Here is a 19,739-nt window from a genome sequence, read left to right as displayed (position 1 = left end):
AAGGCAAATGCTAGGGAATCGTCAGGGCCTCCAAGAGCCAGTCTGCGCAAGGCCTGGTGTGTGCTTTGCTGGCATCTTCCGTGTGATTCTAATGAGGCTTGTCTGCCTCCGAGGAACCTTCTGTTAGCAACTGACAGGAGCAGAAGGTCTTTACCAGTATCTCTCTATAGTAGGAACACCTTTTATAAATAACTATGGGTATAAGAAAAATAAATAGCTCAAAACATTTTTCATCATCAGGACGCCTTTAGTGAAAGGACGGGACCATAATAACTTCAGTGAGCACTCACATTCCTGCCTTGTTTTATCCAAGAGAGACTATGTGCAGGGGGGGATAAAAATACTTCTGTAGAATTTGAAGTAGGAGCAGACTCTCAAGGTAAGGAAAAGAAATAAGTAATTTCATTGCCTGCCCTGAAAGTCTGTGTGTCCATTATTATTTTCCTTACATAATGCATTTGACATCACCTAATCCAGTCAACTACGTACCCTGGACTCTGCATCATCCTCTTCTTCATCAGGATTATAAGCTTCTGCACAAACTGCAAATAAAAAGGGGACATTTTAAACATTTGTTCATCAAATACATGTAGTAAATAGCTTTACAATTTAATGATCAGTGAACTTCAGACACAGGACCCAGAAGCCCTGAGCTGGTACTGATTTGAAAGCCTCCTCCCTGAGGACTAGAGTCCATGGTACCAGAAGATGCCAGGCAAGCTTCCAGAGAAGAGAAGCAACCAACAGTCAACCTACGCAGATATGACAACCCACGAATCATAGCCACCACCAGCATGGCAGGATAACCCCAAGGGTGCAGGGGTGACAGGCATACCTTGGCAGTAACCAACAGCTGTCTAGTTGGACTTACGACCTGTCAACAGGAAGGAAACCATACCCGGTTCTGGAAACCTAGTCAAAAAACTAATGTAGTCATGGATCTTGCGAAAGAATCTACAGCTACCATTTTACTAAGCCAGCAGAATTCCTAACTATATTCTAAATATTTGCTCTTATACCCACCAGACAAGCGTAGTATTCACTCTTCATCAAGGAAAATTCTCTTTGCAACAGACAGAGATAATTACAGATAACCACAACCAATCAAAACGCAGAGTTGTGGAGCCCAGTCACAATGGATATGTCTACAAAAGACTCCCACAACCAAGGCTCAGGGAACGTTATGGAGAGATGGTAAAAGCCAGAGGATCAGGGAGCTTGCTGTGAGATTGTGTCTCCTTGCGATGTCAGAAGCGACACCAACATGACCACCTAAGCATGAGGTGAACAGGCATGACACCTACAGACGCACTAACGGGGACGGGGAAGCCCAGGGTTCTCAACTCTACACAAAGAACTACAGGCCACTAAAGAATGCGGAAAGGGAGAGAAAGTGCTAACTGGTTATCCACGTTCAAGTGGTCAAAACATATGTACAAATACCATTATACAAACTGAGCAGGTCGTATATTTAGGAATATATGTGTGCACATGCACACATGCATGTTAATAACGGTTAATAAAAAAAAGAGGCTATGAATTTGAAAGAGAGCAAAGAGGAGAATGTGGAACATCTGGAGAGAGGAAAAGGGAGGGGTAAATGGTATAACTATATTATAATCTCAACAAAAAATAATTTTTTAAACTAGTGATCATAAAGAGTACCACGATGGTTAAAACGTCCATTAATTATGAGCAAGAAATTCAGCCCTAAAATTGATTACATTTAATTTATAAGGAATTTTATAATATAAAGCCATATTTACAGCACTGGTGATTGCTTTCTGCTTATTCCTATTCAAAACTTAACCCTTTACCTCCATTTCCAAGGCAAAGGAATGTTTATGACCTAAGATTACCAAAGAGAACATGAACAGTAAAAACATCTAAGCTTGCCATGAAATGATCAATTTAATCATATAGTTACGAGAAACTTTCATGAATTATTCATAAGCCGCTTTCTCAGGAACAAATGTTGCTAATACTGGGGATATTTCCTCCTGGTATTTGTCAGAGTTGGATTTATACTGCACATGCAGCCTGAAAACCTGCTTTCTTTCCCCTTAACACTGAAGAGTGTTTGTGTCACCAGAAACAGTAAATATTGTTAAGGACTACAAATTATGTTGCCTTGCTATAATTAGCTCCATTCCTAATACTGAGCATTTAACTGGCTTCTATTACAATATTTTTACAATATTGTACTTCTTCACCATAAATACATGTAGACATTTTAGATTATTCCAAATGTTTTTCTGGGAGCCAAAAGGCATGACAAATCTTAAGGCATATTTATTACAAAAGCCTGCACCCATTTATTGTTCTACAAAGAACATAAAAAGACTCTCTGGCTACATAAAAGAGCTGGGTGCCCATACTTAAAATCTTTGCCAATTTAAAATAAAGGATTTAAATATTTAAACTATTAAATGTGAACAACTCCCAAATACTGACTATGTATATCTTCTTTGTTGTCATTTATGGGAATATGCTATTTCCTTTTTGACTAAAGTTAGTTTCTTTCTTTCTTTCTTTCTTTCTTTCTTTCTTTCTTTTTTAGGACAAGGCCTCCCTACGTAGCCCTGGCTGTCCTAGAACCCACTATGTGGACCAGGATGACCTCAAACACAGGGATACACCTGCCTCTGCCCCCTACATGCTGGTATTAAAGGTGTGAGTCACCACACCTGGACACAGTCAATTCTCAAAACATCGCTTCACTCTTAGACTGCTATAATAATTTAAATCAACTTGCTAATGTTTGTTACAAAATTTCACAGATTATGTATGTTTGTTTATGCTTACCATAGTAATGTTTGTTGAGGAAGGAGCTGCCCTGATGTTTAACTTTAATGACTTAACCCCAATACTAAACATCACAAGAATCCCCACTTTATGAGCTTGACACCATCTTCTCATTTGCAAATCTTAAGATTTATTACTTTTCTTTCATTTTTATAAAAGTACGGTTTTTAAAAATTTTGACTTGAGTCTATATAGGAAGTTTATCTTGGCTAAGATACAGGAACTGAAATAACAAAACAACAACAATAATAATAATAGCAATAAATAAGGATCACAAATGCCTTCCCAGGGGTTTCAGAATGGCCTCAAGAATAATTAGTACCTTTGTTATCATTATTATAAAATCCAACGTAATTTTCCATTCTGCAGGCCCTGCTCTATGCAGCCACAGCAGTAGATCCTCCAACTGTGAGTGGCTAGGGGAGCCCACAAACATAGTGGGCTTGGGTCAGGGATGCTGTTAAAGAGCCTACAGTACACAGTGATCCCCCTGCAATTAACCATCTCCAAACACAGCATTATCTGGTTTCAAATGCTAACAGTACTGAGGCTCAGAACCCCTGTCCTAGAGGATACTTTCTTATACAATCTCACAATCCTACAGCAGACAACGACTTCACAGATGGAAGACCAGCGTGTGGAAAAATCAGGGTCACACATCCTAGTAAATGGCATGGCCGGTATTTGATCCTAGGACTATCTATCTTGACTCTGGAATCCTTGCTGTCAACCACTGTTGTATACCTAACGAGCAGGGCAGATCTGCCAATACAATGCCTAGATTTCATTTTGTATCTCGGAAATCCCAGCAGAAACCGTTTCTTGGGAGCAAGCTCGTATTTAAAGACCTCTGATGATATGTAAAACCAGAATGTCAATTTGGTAAGTAACTTCCTGGATGAAGTATGAAGTCAGCATGACCAGTCAGTCCTCTCTCTGCAGAAAATTAAGATGTTGTTTGGTGATGAGGAAATGGGAAGTTAAGAATTTGTCAAATAAAAGTCTAATGATATTAGGCTGGATAACTAACACACATGCACACACACACACACACACACACACACACACAATGGATCATCTGGCTAAGGCAGCTTCCACACTTTATTTGCATTGGCTACAACTTTCCACTGGGCATGAAAACCTCCTCTAGGTGAGGCTCTGTAACTTTCCTTCTCGTGAATGACAGCCAGCTAGGGAATAGGATAGCTATATCATTTGCATAGCTTAAAAAGGAAAGCACGGGCCACTGTTCAAACTTTTTGACTTTCCAGAGGGAGACAAGGGGGAAATTAATCCTTGTGAGCATGAGGACTACGAAGGTATGACAAGCTCACATGCTCAACATATTCAACAGGAAACGAAACAGCTAACAATGACTTGTGACCTATGTTCCTGAACTCATTGGTGCTATCTGAAGTGTCAGTTCATAAGAGGCACCCTGATCCTCTGTTTTCTAACCTGCTGGTGGTCACTATCCCCTAAATAAAAAAACCAAATAAATAAAGATCTGTTATTTTCCAAGCAGCTTACCAACTGCCTCAATGTCACTTATTAGTAACCTTCTAACCTGAGTATCTACTCTGTCATACAAGGTGTGTTTGTGTTGGCCTACTGGCTTCTTCAAAGTATTCATTTTGCCAGTATTGTGAAGACTGATTCTTGGCACTGCTGTGGTGGTTTCAGAGGACTAGAATTTACCTCTTAGACCCAAAGGACACTTGTAGCTGTGAAAAGTTGCTGCAGTGAGCCTTACGGAGCTATCCTGTTTCCTTTAATTAGAACCCAGCTTGTTTATCTCCCTTCTCCCCAGCACCAACTTAAAAGCCAGATCAAGAGTCATGGGTTGGGGATAAGGAGCGTGGTACAGTGTTTACACTGTACCCATGAAGTCCTGAGTTTACTCTTGACCAAAACCACCCCTCACACACACAAATGGGGGGATCTTGACCTTTCACCCACACAGAGCTAATTCAGGTGTGTTCATCTCCGTGAGAACCCTTTGTGCTCCTCCAAGAGTGTGGGAGGAATCACTGTCATCACTTAACAAGCTATGTTCTTCCAGACGTGGTACACTCTGCCTGTCTGTCCCCCCATGGGGACTGGCTAGGTATTCTCATTCCGTAGCGGGGTCAGGAGCACCCTGCCTGGCTTGATGTACGTGAGAGAGGCTGACAGGTGAACACTCTTCCCTGGGTTTTAGAATGGAGCTCCCAGTAGCATACCAACGCTACAGACTCTCAGACACATTCCGAATACAGGAGTGAAAAGCTGATTCAGGTTATTTGCTCAAGAGTCAGAGGCACAGAGAATGAGTGACAATGAGGTCTTCTGTTTTATTCACTAAAGGGCAGAGGTGAAAGAACTCGGTAAATATTTGTGTAAAACAGATGAATGTCAGACTCTGTCCGGATGTCTTGTCAAGACAGTCTTCATGTAACTGTGCTGCCTCTTATTCAACCAGGAATACAGCTGCCCTTTGTGGTCTAGACAATCTGAAACTCATCCTCGAACTGCATTTCTTAGCTCCTTGGAAACTACACAGTAGAGAGAGACAGCCTTAAGATATATTTAAGTCCCGCTGTTCTGCCGCAATATGTGTATTTGGACAGTACGCTGGCTGTTGAGAATAGTCTAGGAATTTAAGCCGATTCCCACACTGCAGAGTGTGTGCGCTGGTGACGCCAGACAACTATCACAGACTGCAGAGCAGACCCAAGAGAAGATCTGCATCGACTTCCCACCCTGTCGACCTTGGCCTTCAGTCTTCCCCTGCGCTCTATTTATAGTGTGGTAGACAGAGGGTTATGCCAGCTCCGGAGTTCGTTGTTTTTTTCTAAAAGCAAGATCCCTCTTCTCTTCATTGGTTGTGTTTGAGGTTCGATACAGTCAGACAAGCTGATATTAGGCAAGAATAAAACCCACACTGGCATCGTGGTCGACAAAGAGTAAAGAACACTGTGAGCCACTGGGTGCTCAATGCTGATGCTGTATTGTACACCATATGCCCTTCATAAATATTCCCTGGAAGAATGACACACAAATATGGCCTCCACACAAAGACTTTGTGGTTCAGAGACCTTTAATGTAGAAAAGAACTGTCTTCTATACAATATACAAAGGTTAAATTTTTTGTGTTATCAATGCGCCCATTTTTTGCATACTTATTTAAATAATAATTAGCTTAAAATAAAGCGCATATAAAAGCACAGGTGTATTAGACAACAGAGTTCTCACTCAAGATGGTTAAATGCCCTCCTACATGAGAAAAAAAAAAACTTTAAAAATTATCAGAGAAGGCAAGCATCTCACCAAAGAAAATGGTTCCCAGGAACAAAAAAAAAAAAAATTCTTAAAAAAAAAATGAAAGTACAAAATATACACCAAATGCATAACAGATGCACGGTATATCTACAGTGAAATCTCACTGATGCGGTGGAGGGGAGAACTGGGGAGGGTGATAAAGAGCCTGAGCTCACCAGTATGGAATGCACTCACTCCAGCTAACGAAGGGGGTGAGATGATGCTAGGCTTGTCCTACCTTTGCACCCATCTCCTGCTGCAAAGGAGCAGTTCTGGGGCTGCAGGCCAGAAGAATTTCCTCGCCATATGCTATTTTTTTTATTATTAAAGATAGAAGGTCAACTCTTTTTAAAGTCTGTGTCATAAAACCTCTACAGGAAAAACAAAACTTTATGTTAGAGCACATTTGTCAAAGGGGAGAGATGGCTCAGAGGTTAAGAGCACCGCTGCCCTTGCAGAGGTCCTGAGTTCAATTCCCAGCAACCACATGGCGGCTCACAGCCATCTATAATGGGATCTGATGCCCTCTTCTAGCATGCAGGTGTATAAACAGAGAGTACCATATACATAAAATATATAAATATTTTTAAAAAAAGAACACATATGCCTTTACTAAATAAGTTATTAACAGTTATCTTCCCCATGTTAGGTTCCCAGTACTCACGATGGTTTACAACCATCTATAACTACAGTTCAGTGGACTCCAGTGCCCAAGCACACAAGACATAAATACAGGCAAAATACTAATACACAAAAAACAAAAGTAAATCTAACAAAAGGTTTTAAAAATTAAATCGAGCCAGTTGTGGTGGCACATGCCGGTAGGATTTGTTGAAGGAGGCAAAGGCAGGAGGATCACGAGTTCAAAGCCAGCCTGGGTTACACATTTTTTTTTTAAAAAAAATCTAATTAATAGCCAAGGAGAAATTTTCAAAGAATTATGATTGTTCAGTTTAAATATCAATTGATAATTTCTCAAATCTGTCAGAAGGGTTCTATTGTTCAGGTAATATAATTATCTCTTGAAATTTATTCTGATTAAAGGCAGTGGTGGCACACGCCTTTATACCAGTACTCAGGGAAGCAGAGGCAGGTAGATCTCTGTGAGTTCGAAGCCAGCCTGGTCTACAGAGTGAGTTCTAGGACAGACACAGATACACAGAGAAACCCTGCCTTGAGAAACAAGCAAACAAATCTTCTTTTATATTAAAATAAACTAAATATAAACATTGGCTGATAGACTAATATAGTCTCATTTATCACGATGTAATTCTGCCCTTTAAATCACAGTTCTAGCACCACTTAAACATTTTCACTTATTACTCAGAAATGCATTCCTGGACACTTCCGGTGTTTGAGACGAATGAGGAAGAGAGGCCACCGGGATTCTCCTAGTTCACTAGTATATTTTCAGAACAAGCATCATTTGACCAGAGTATCCTAGGATGGGAAACTGGAACTTAACCCAGCAGGGAAGTCAGAAGAAGAGACACCAGCACTGGGGGGACCGTCCCGGCCGGCGACTCTCAGAGCAATCGGGAGTCTAGCAGGACTGTGCTCACCAAAGCGTGCAGGCACAGCGCTTATCAGCCCGCACAGACTCTTTTTCTTCTTGCGTCAGCCTTGCCGAAAACTAGGGTTCTTAGGCCTGTACTGGCACACCCAACTCCATTTCCAATTCTAAAAATGGAACTGAACAGCCTTTTAAAAAAAATACTTATTTTCTGTGGATTGAAACTATACCAACTCATGGAAATTGCTTTAAAAAAATAAGTTTGGTGAACACTTTTGTAGGTCATGGCATATTTCTATAAAGTCTAATTTTTAAATGGTTTCAAATAAAGCAATAATATATAATGACACTGTCTTAGGGCTTCTATTGCTGTGAAGAGACACCATGACCACAGTAACTTTTATAAAGGAAAACATTTAGTTTGGGTGGCCTACAGTTTCATAGGGTTAGTCCATTATCGAAGGCAGGAAGCATGGCAGCGTGCAGGTGGGCATGGTGCTGGGGAAGGAGCTGAGGGTTGTACATCTGAGTCTACAGGCAACAGGAAGTGAACTGTGACACTGGGCATACCTGAGGACATGAGACCTCAAATCCAGTCCCCACAGTGACACTCTTCCTCCAGCAAGGCCACACCTCCTAATAGGGCCACCCCCTTTGGGGACTATTTTCTTTCAAACCACCACAGACATATATCTTAATTTCTCCTTTGCTGGGAATTCTTCTTTTTATTAGCTGCCATTTTTATCCAATCAAGATCTGGATCAATTTGTGAGATGACAAATTAAAAACAAGTTCTTATAAATTTTTTAATTAAGATAAAATGATAAATGATGAGTAAAAAAATTAAAATCCAGCTAGACGGTGGTGGCACATACTATTAATCCCAGCACTCAGGAGGCAGAGGCAGGTGGATCTCTGTGAGTTTGAGACAAACCTGGTCTACAGAGTGACCTCCATGACAGGCTCCAAAGCTACAGAGAAACCCTGTCTTGAAAAAACAAAATATAAACAAACAAATAAATAAACAATGAAATAAAATCCAGACACAAACTACTAAACATGTAGGTCAAATAAATTAGCACACTTGTTAGAGTCTTCTGTTTATTAAATTAAAAAAAAACAGTATTACAAAGAAAGCATTGTTTAGAATGGACTTTCTCAGTCCTGCTGGTGAGAGGTGGGAACAGACTGGGAGAAGTCAACTTAAAAGATTACACACATATACATATACACATACCCATACTCACTCACACACACACACACACACACACACTCACACTCATAGACACACATACATACACATACATACACCACATGTACACACACTCACACACATACACACACACATACACACACTTACACACATACACACACTCACACATGCATACATAAATACCACATGCACACACACTCACACAAGGCCAGCACAGCTAAGGCTGTAGAGTCTGGAAGCCTGTGCGCTGTTGGGGAATGACATCACAGGCACCGTCGAAACCACTGTGACACTCCGCTCTGCTGTGAATGTGTATCCCCCACACACCAAAGCTCCTGTGCTTGAACACGTGGTTCCCAGTTGGTGGCACTGCTTGGGGAGGTGGAGTTCTGCGGGAGGGAGACTCTGGTAAACAGAGCCTGAGGTTTTAGAGTTCTACAGGCAGTTCCTGTTTGCTCTCTGCTTCTGGACTTCTGATGCAATGAGGGCCAGCTGCAAGCTGCCACCACCATGCCTTTCCCGCTGTGGTGAACGGCATCTTGTCTGGAATCAGAGGACAAAAACAGACTTTCTCTCTCAAGCTGCCTTTTCAGGTGTTCTAGCTAGCACAACAGCAGAAGAGACACTAATAAACAATTCCACAAAAAAGTTTGTTTTTTTTTTTTAATTACCATATATCCCAGTAACCCCTCTTTGGGGAATATACTTCAAAGAACTGAAAGCAGAGAATCAAACAGATATTTGTGTGTCCATTTTTATAACAGCGTAACAGTCAACATGCAGGAGCAGCGTCCATCAGGAAATCAACGTATAAACAAAGTACAGTATAAACAAAGAACGGAATGTTATTCGCTTGTAGCATGAAGGAAGCGCTAGCGTGGGCTGTAATACTAATGACCCTTAGAGACATGACTAACTCAGTTACAGCGGGACTGAGTGTAGCTAATGAGATTCCTACAACACTCACATTCACAGAGACAGAGGTGTCTGTAGGATGAGGAGTTCAGTGTTTAACGCATACGGTTAGTTAAGGTGTAAAGTTCTGTCGGCAGACGGTGGTGCCTGGTGCACATCAATGTGAACGCTTAATATCATACAACCAAACACCTGTAATGGGTAAAACACTAAATTTTGTTCTGTAAAAAAGATGTAGATTAGAGCGTGTAATGCTTGTCCAGCACACACAAGGCCCCAAGTTCAGTCTCCAGGACTACCAACCAGAGGTGTGGCGCACACCCGTAATCTTATCCTTGTGAAGTGGAGACAGAAGGAGTAGAAGTTCAAGGTCATTCTCAGTCCTCTAGCAAGTTCACAACCAAAGTGGCCTACAAGAGACCCTATCTCGGGGCAGGGGGCACTAGGGGCTAACAGTGTATACCATAAAAGTTTGAGGACCTGAGTTCTATCCCCAGCATCTATGTGAAAAGCTGGGTATGGTGGCATGCACTTATACTGCCAGTGCTTACGGTAAGACCCCTGATCCCCACAAGAGACCTTATCTCAAAGAAAACATTGCAGCTGAGGTTATCAATGGGCTCCACCCCATTGCTATCTCAAAAACCACACAGAAGACCTTTTTAAATGAAAATTTTAAATGCCTTTAAATGACAAATATTTGAGTAAACATAAGATTCCATAAATATATTTCCTCTTCTCCTAATTTCTTTAAAAGATTTCAAAAATAATGATTAGAACACCAAAACTGTGTATTTCTAATGTAGGTAACTCAGAATTAGGGAACACTGAGTGGAAAGACTACGTGTTTTCTTTGCTGATTCACCCCCACTACACACACACACTCACACACACTCACACACACAGTCACGCGTGCACAGTCTCCCTGAGTGTGTGTGTACCTACCTTTTGTTCATTCTGTGTTAGGATATATATTTAGAATCAGAGTGGGTGATGCTCACCTCTGTGAGATCGGTGTTAGCCACAACTCTGACGAGCTGACACCACAAAGTACCTGAGCGGCTTGGGCACAAGCTTCTCCTTCCTCATCCTTAACAGTTTAGAAAAATGCACAGTGTCTTGCAAACAATACACAGTGTGATTGTTCATTTAACTGAAATGAGAGCACCATAAGCAACCACATTATAAAGCCATCATTTCGGTAGTTATGAAAATATAATCATTCCACACAATCAATTACCTTATCTTTTTATTATAGAAAACAATTGTCCTCTTATAAAATGGAAGCACTTACAAATTTAAAAAAAATCAGATTTTAAAGTGTAATTATTTTATTTTGTATAGTGTGATGGAAGCAAGTGGTTGTTTGCTTAAGAAAATAACATTATAAATAGATTCTAAGGGGGCTGGAAAGAAGGCTCAGTAGTTAAGAGCACTTGCTGCATTTCCAGAGGTCCCATCACTCACCACCTACAAGGGCAGCTCGAGAGATCTGAAGCCCTCTTCTGGCCTCTGAGGGTACTGCATACAAACGGTACACACACCTGACCACAAACACAAGCACAGATAAACACCAAAACCTTTTTTTAAACACTTAAAAAATGGTTTCCAAGATGAAAGGCTGACCTTGACTCCCCACAGTATCTCTTTAAAGATACTAACATAAAAGTAAAGTATTATTTCTTCCCTGGGAATTCTTCCTTCAGTAGCTGGATGAATTGCTAGGCAAGATAATGGCCCTATTCTTCTAAAAGAACAATGACATCTGTCCCATAGTGCTAGTTCTTGTCATTCTACATGAGGTACTGAAAACAACAGTGTTTCTCAAGAGAGAAAGATGTACATCCAAAGAGGTCACCTGCAGTCACACTGGCAAGTGGGAAAACAGGAGTGAGCATCCAGGAGCTCTGGGTTTGTGATGGAGGAAGGTCATTGGCTAATAAAGGAACTGCCCTGGCCCATTTTATTGGTTAGAGGATAGGTGGGAGGAGTAAACAGAACAGAACGCTGGGAGGAAGAGGAAGTGAGGTCAGACTCCACAGCTCTCTCCGGAGCAGATGCCTCAGCAGAGACGCCATGCCCCACTCCCGGGATGAAACTCCGACCCAGGATGGACATAGGCTAGAATCTCCCCGGTAAGCGCACCTTGGGGTGCTACACACAGATGATTAAAAATGGGCTAAATTAATATGTGAGAATTAGCCTAGAAGAGAATGGGCCAAGCAGTAATTAAATGAATACAGTGTCCGTGTAATTATTTCGGGGCATAAGCTAGCCAAGCAGGCGGCTGGGGTGCTGGGAACGCAGCGCCGCCGCCCTTATCGCTTCAGGTTTGCCTGTCTCTTTCATTTGCAAGTGAGTGTGCCAACAGAGACAATGATACAGACATATAGACAGGCAGGCAGGCAGGTGCGTGTGTGCACCCATCCCTCCCCCACTCCACATCATACCACATACATTTAGGGAGTTAATGAAGCTGACGGACATTCTCTGGAACCTGCACCCCTCTCCATGACCCCCTTTCTTAAAACCTAACAGGATCTCTATCTACCTGCTGGCTGGGTACAAAAACTTTTAGATTGTCCACAAAATTGGCACGTGTTTTCTGAAAGGCATCTCAAAACAAGGATGTTAAGAACAAAAAATCTTGTTTACTTAGGGCCAAGATGTTAGTGGACAGTACTCCTTTCGTCTGTATTTCCAAATGGCACACCTCATAAAAGCCACCTATAATTTCATTTTTACCTTTCAGATAAGAGGAGTAAGGAAAGCAGCCTGTATTTCTTACATACCATTTAAACTTTACTTTGTTGCAAATGGTACCTTTTGTGCAATGTAAACCAGAAAGCCATAGAACATGTGCATAGCCATTACAGAGACACCTAAACAGGACTCTCTTAACAAAGCAAACAGGCACCCACATCCCTCTGCCAGGTGTGACTGTCCTTCTCCTAAGCCAACACCATCTGTCCTCGTCTCCCACGGAAGCTTAGGAGTGAATACCTTTGCTAACTTTACTTCACTCTGATTCATTCTGAAGTTCTTTCCTGTGATACAAAGATCCAGCTTTACCTGATGTCCCATGAGCAGGGAGTTACTCGGGCTACCGCAGACATTGTGTCTCCCCCGCTATTGCTGACAGATTGCCAACTGTCAATGTTCACAACATCTGGTGTTCCAGACCACTAGCACGGTGCCTAGAAGCCATTGTCCTAAATTGGAGGCCTCACTCACTCTATTTTGCCTTTCTGATGCACACTTTTCTCCAAGTCATGTCCTCCTACAGTCACCAGGGACTTCAGGAACTAATAAATATCCTGTGGCAAGAATCAAACTAATTCATACAAAAGCAAGTTTCTATTTCTTTTACCTCCAAGACAAGATCTCTCTGAATATGGCAACAGGCCACACTGGATCCAATCGCGTGATTCTCCTCTCCATCTCCAAGTGCTGGGACTGCTGCTGGCAGGCACGGCTACCTCCAGGGACATCAACTTTCCAGTTGCTGATAATGACCAACTAGACCACAGTGTGACCAAGACTGCTCTACTGCGCATGTTTCCTGTCCTGAGTTTGCTCCTTTCCCTCTTGAGGTCGGACACTGCTCGGCATCCCTGAATACAGCTCTTAGATCTACCTTCCCAGAGGCAGCCACAACTGAACAGAAATCCCTCCTCTTCACCAAGGCTTTTCCGGCTTTTGTTTGTTTTGAGGGAGACAAGCAGCCAGACCTCAGAACAGAGACTCAGCCTCCTGCCTAGGCCTCAGGAATAATTGCACATTACAACCACTGTAAGTCCAATACTCATCTATAAAATAAGGAGCTACCCTTGGGTATGTATTCAATGTTGACAGAACTCTGGTATGCAGCACACAACTGCGCAAACAGTATATCTGAATCTCCGTTTTGTCCCTCCCACTGGTTGCTATGTAACCAAGGCAAAGATTTGGCCAGTGGATATGTTTATCTTAGCTCTGTTCTAGAATAGTGCCTGTTATATAGAGTTACTTTAAAGAATAAGTCATTCCTGAGGTAACCCAGACACAGAAAGACAATTATCACATGTACTCACTCATAGGTGGTTTTTAAACATAAAGCAAAGAAAGCCAGCCTACAAACCACAATTCCAGAGAACGTAGACAACGATGCAGACACTAAGAGAGACTTACATAGATCTAATCTACATGGGAAGTAGAAAAAGACAAGATCTCCTGAGTAAATTGGGAGCATGGGGACCTTGAGGGAGGATTGAAGGGGGAAGGGGAGAAGCAGAAAGGGGAGCAGAGAAAAATGTACAGCTCAATAAATATCAATTAAAAATGTATATAAAAAAGAATAAGTCATTCCAGCTGACCTAAAGTAGTGGGAGCTCATGGACTCTAGACAGACAGCTGGGAGCCTGCATGGGACCTACCTAGGCCCTCTGCATGTGCGTGACAAGTTACATAGCTTGGTCTGTTTGTGGGGCCCCTAGCAGTGGGATCAGGACCAGTTCCTGTTTCATGAGCTGGCTTTTGGGAACCCATTCCCCATGCTAGGTTGCCTTGTCCATCAAAATGCATGGGGGAGAAGCTTGGTCCTGCCTCACCTTGATGGGCCATACTTTGTTGACTCCCATGGGAGGCCTGCTCCTTTCTGAATGGAGAGGAGGAGGAGTGGATGGAGGAATGGGAAGAGGAGGGAGGAACGGTAGTAGGGGGAAGGGAAACTGTGGTCGGTATGTTAAAATAAATGAAAAAAAGTCAAATCAATAACACAAAAACACTTAGAGGAATTCCTAGCTTGAGGTAAGCAGCCAGTAAGTGATTAACTATTACATCACCTGAAGCATTTCCCTTTGAAACGCCAGGCTTTGGTTATATTCCGAGTTTGTAGTAAAAGTGGACTCAAAGCATGGAACTTGTTTTTTCAATAGAAACTATCTTTAGCCCATGCCATACCATATTACTAATGTCCTCAGTTGTCTTGAGATTTTTTAAAAAAAGAAATAAGGGTAGTACTTGATGACTGAGCATGCCTTTCTGAAGTGTCCTAAGACACTGTCAAGGTCCCAAAAGGGACAAATGGCTACCCCTGGTGCCTACTGGTACATTGGAGTGTATGCTGGTCTCTGGGCTCTTGCAGTATCATGAATCCTGTTAGAGAGTCCAACTTGGTATCCTGGCTCTTTTTTAGGGTAGGCTCTGCTGCCTACCCTAAACTTCTCCAGCTCATGGGTTTCCCTTCCCCAGCTTCTCGTTCCCAATAACCCTACCATTTCAGCCATGAGCTCACTCTCTTTTGTCCTCTCTTTGTCCTCCCCTCTAGCTCTCCCTCTCTCTCTTCTCATGGCCTGGTCCAATCTGCTGGCCACGCTTATAGTCTATTACTTTCTATGCTCTGGACTCTTCCAGATGCTTTTGGCTGTACTCCCCTACCTTAAAAACAAACAGAAAGAAAGAAAGAAAGAAAGAAAGAGAGAGAGAGGGAGGGAGGGAGGGAGGGAGGGAGGGAGGGAGGGAGGGAGGAAGGGAGGGAGGAAGGAATTTTCCTAAACCAAATCTTGGAACAATCATGTCCTCATTTTACACAAACATAATTTGTGCAAATGTACAGGTATTTATTTCACTTTTCTGTTATAGTCAGTTTAAAATTAAATCAAACTTAAAAGGATTTGTGCTATCAAGACAATACAACCACTTCAGAGGTGCGTATGTCCCTAAAAATTACAAATTATAACAGCAACACTTTCCTACATTTGGGTAAAGTTCTCTTGCAGTTGTAGATAATGACACTGTGACTATTATTTTAAATGCCATATGGTATACGTGATCTTAACACACGTGAAACTGTGAGACAGATGCAGAATGCCATGCTCCATGTAGTCTCCTGCACGACACGATACTCCTCACATCTGACCAGCACCTCTTACCATGACTACTGGGTTCCTCAAGAACAGTTTCCAGTTACATAATCATTAGCTCCAAACCCTAAGGCAGAATGCTCTTCCAATAACGCCTTCTGAATTGTGCCTGAGATTCAAGAGCTTAATTCTGGGTTCAAGAGTTTACTCTGGTATGACGTGTTACTTCCACTTTAAGACCATAATTGACCATGTTTGAAGAAGCAAAGCTCATCACATGACTATGAGGATTTTCTGATACTAGGAAATACACTGACATTTATCTGATTGTCATCTTGTAAAGAAGGAGATACTGATGATTATATAGACATTATGAAGACATTCAACATTCTACTCATTTCTAAAACCCTTAGTAGTATTAATAATCTTAGCAAGCATACATCATAGTCTCATAAATCAACAGTACTCTGTGAACTTGGTATTTCCGCCACTACATTTTTAACAGTATTAGACTGGTGTCTGGACACTAAGCAATTCTCTCCAGGTCAAGTGCTTAGCTTAGGAGCGCCTGAGCTCAAACACAAACGAGAAATGAAGAAAGAGACGGACCAGGCCACTCAGGGTAACTACAGTCGGCAAATGGTGAGCACAGAGGCTTAGTAAATAAGGAAATACCAGCCGAGTAACTGACCTGTAACACTGGAAACATTTAAGTGTCCTGTAACACTGTTCCACACTATATTAAACCGAGGACAGAAGATGAATTAGTGTGCTGTTTTATAGGGCATCTGACAACATCTGGACAAATTCCCCACTCCTACAGCCTTGGCTAAGCAATTCCACTTCTACATACATCAAGTATGAATGTATTTTTACGACGCAATCACACAACACCATATTGTGTCTAGACTCTAAATTCCATTGTTGCAGAACACTGGTCTAATGAAATTCTGTTGTGTACTGATCACAACTACAATGGCATCAATACGGATGCACAGGATTGCTTCAGCTTTATAGTAGGAAATAAAACCTCATCATTAAAAGGCCAAAATTAAATTTAAAAAAAAGATTCTAATTCACTGTTACTGACAATACAGAAGCTGGGAATCATTTCAAATTTAAAAATTAAAATGGAGAGGCCAAGTCCCAACTCTCACAGTCTCACCCATCACACCCCCTCCCCGTGCCTTATCTCTTTTCTAAGTCATCAGACCGCATCTACTACCTAACATTACAGGTCTTAGAGTACTCACAAGGCTTATCACACCTGTTTCTATATTCTACAAACAGATGGAAGCAGGCTGATGCATCTTTTATAGGATCCACATGACAAAGGAATATGATCGTTATTAATTACAATGCTACAAACCAATCAAGCATGGCACATTCAGTTTGTAGTATCGTCCTCGCGAATTTCCTATACCATTAACTTACTGTTTGGCTTGAAGAATGTGAAGGGTATATAAACTAAGATCATGTCTTTAATCCTGTCCCTCAGAGGGAGACACAAGTGGATCGCTGTGTGCTCAAGGCTAGCCTGGTCTACATAGCTAGTTCCAGGCCAGTCAAACCACGATGAAACCCAATCTTAAAAACAAACTAACAAAAAAGTATTGTATAAATTTAATTGAATTTTGCAGATAATAAGGTTTTATTTGCCTTCTTGAGGGAGAAATAAAGATTAATAATAAATCTGAATAAAATGTAAACAAACAATTTCTAGAAACACAGGTAAGGATATGTTTAGATACTCAATATCATAATTTCAACATCACAGTACATTTTCAATAATTTGAATGATAATGTGGTATTTTCAGGTTTCTAAAATGTTTTAAGGGAAACTGGGTAACAGTGAAATTTAAATTGAAATTAATCGGAATCAGTTACTTAAACTAAAAAACATAAATATGCAAACCCATAATTCGGAGCACAGAAAATTTAGCGATGAACAGGATAAAATTCAAAGAACGTATTTAAAATAGTAGAAATACCTATAACCCTATTAATAACAACACTAATTTAACTTCCTCACCTATAAGAACCTATATAGAAAAAACAATGCTAGCAATACAATTTATTCAACAAATGCTTTTAATGTTTTGGAATTTATCATAAGAATATTTAACGTGATTTTAAAATTCAGGATGAAAACCACGACAGAAAATAGCTGCAAACTGGAAGGACAGAACACAAGCTCAGAAAGAACAAGGTTAAGTCCCTAGCACCGCATAAACCAGGCATGGACACACATGAGACACCCAGGGTCATCCTTGGTTACCTAATGATGCTGAGGCCTGGTTACATGAGACCCTGTCTCAAAAAAGAAAAGCTAGACATGGCTAGCTTGACTTGTTTCCCGTGAACAGTCACAAATACCTGCGTGATTTGATGATGAAGTATGCAACAGTTTTATAGTTCTATTGCCCCTACTCCTGTTTAATAAAATATCTAAAACTATTTTGACTCAGTATTTCGATAATACTGAAGATAAAAAGAATATGACCTTAGCCATAACCTTGGGAACTGAATCACTCTTTGTGCCTGTTAAACAGAGATGGTCTAAAATCCCCTGTGAAGAACTGCCAGTGACTCTCCTTAGCCACCACTGGGGAAGCAGTACTGAGAACGCTGGTGGCCCACATCCGAGCCCGATTCATTTCACCAGCAACAGCACTGGCTTTCGCCTACTACCATGAGGGTTCAGAACCAGCCTAACTGATCCGCCATCAAACAACCCTTATCCTTGTGGTGATACTTTGTTTGTGCTTTAACAAATAAAGCTTGCCTAAAGATCAGAGTGCGGAACTGGCCACTAGTTAGCCATAGAGGTCAGGCAGTGGTGGCACACACTTTTAATCCCAGCACTGGGGAGGCAGAGGCAGAAGGATCTCTGTGAGTTCAAGGCCACGAGATTGACACAGTCTAAAAGAGAAGCAGAGACAGGTGGTGGTGGGTCACACCTTTAATCCCAGTACTTGGGAGTCACAGGTCTTTAATCCTAGCACTAGGGAGGTGGAGACCGGAATGGAAACGGTTGGGCAGAGAGAGGACTATGAGTTCAAGTGTTCAGTCTGAGGGCGTGTAAAAACAGGATACCCCACTTTGTAGAGGTCAGAAACAGTGGCTGGCTGCTCTGCTTCTCTGATCTTTCAGCTTTTACCCCCTAATATCTGACTCCGGGTTTTTATTATTAGGAACAATTAGAAATCACGCTACATATCCCCACTAGAGAATTTTATTCTTTTACAAAGTGACAGATGAGAAAAGGTTGGGAACTGGAAATCCTTGAAAACATTTGTGACTGATGAGTCATCTCAGAGTGATCTCTGCCTTCATCCTGACATGGACTTTGACCCCTTCAGCTACAACCTCCAACTCTACAACCGAACCTCCACAAACCCCTTCTGAAGCAACCACTTAGCTAAAGGAAATATTTAATTCCATTTAACTCCTAACTGTAAGATATAATACCAATGTTTTTGTCAATAGTACATAATTCTAGATTTTAAGGTCCGTGCTATTCTGGATTTTTTTGTTTGTTTTAAAATACACTAAATAGACCCCCTCTTGTGCTATTATAAATGTGCTATTTAAAAAACAAAACGATGCAGTCACTAGATTCACAGAATCTAAAAGTACAAATACCAAACAGAAATGCAATAGAAGGCAACGGTTTAGTTTGGAAAGTCACAGGGCAGACATGGTGGACAAGAGTTTCCCCTTTTGCTGCAGCTGCCACTCACAAGCTGCTCAGACCTCACAGAGCATCTAGGCAAGGGCTATCAGAAAACAGCCACACAGCACTCGAGGTCCATGCCTCACTATCCGTGGGCCATGCGAGGGATATGTTAAACTACTAGTCTACTTAGAAAGGGACAACATGACTAAGAAAGTCTTTAAGGATATTTTTTAAATAGCTAAGAAGGCCACTGTCACCTTTTTTGGTGACACTTATTGCCCTGAAATGGGCTTATGTGGCCAGTCTCTTAGGTGAACTGCTCTCCTTTCCATCATTATGAAAACAGCACACCGTCCGTTTCTGTCTTAAATTTTTAGTTGTCTTGTTATGAAGCCTTCTGGGAGATAATAAAGCCAACATTCTCTGTTTTGAATAACTCCTAACTAAAGAAAGAAAACACACAAGAAAGGG

General features: G+C 41.4%; 1 protein-coding gene across 1 annotated transcript in view; it reads right to left on the bottom strand.

Moving 5' to 3' along the window:
- Prkar2b (protein kinase cAMP-dependent type II regulatory subunit beta) overlaps positions 1-19,739 on the bottom strand; it is a 90,362-nt gene that overhangs the window by 37,714 nt on the left and 32,909 nt on the right. Inside the window, exon 3 of the mRNA XM_041658586.1 lies at positions 490-542. Coding sequence (XP_041514520.1) covers positions 490-542 — 53 coding nt within the window. The remainder of the gene's footprint in view (positions 1-489; positions 543-19,739) is intronic.

The sequence above is a fragment of the Microtus oregoni genome, unplaced genomic scaffold (genome assembly GCF_018167655.1).
Source record: "Microtus oregoni isolate MIOR12 unplaced genomic scaffold, Mior012 000009F_ref0000495, whole genome shotgun sequence".
NCBI lineage: Eukaryota > Metazoa > Chordata > Mammalia > Rodentia > Cricetidae > Microtus > Microtus oregoni.
Note: the sequence above shows the minus strand (reverse complement) of the source record. Positions and strands in the feature narration are given on the sequence as shown.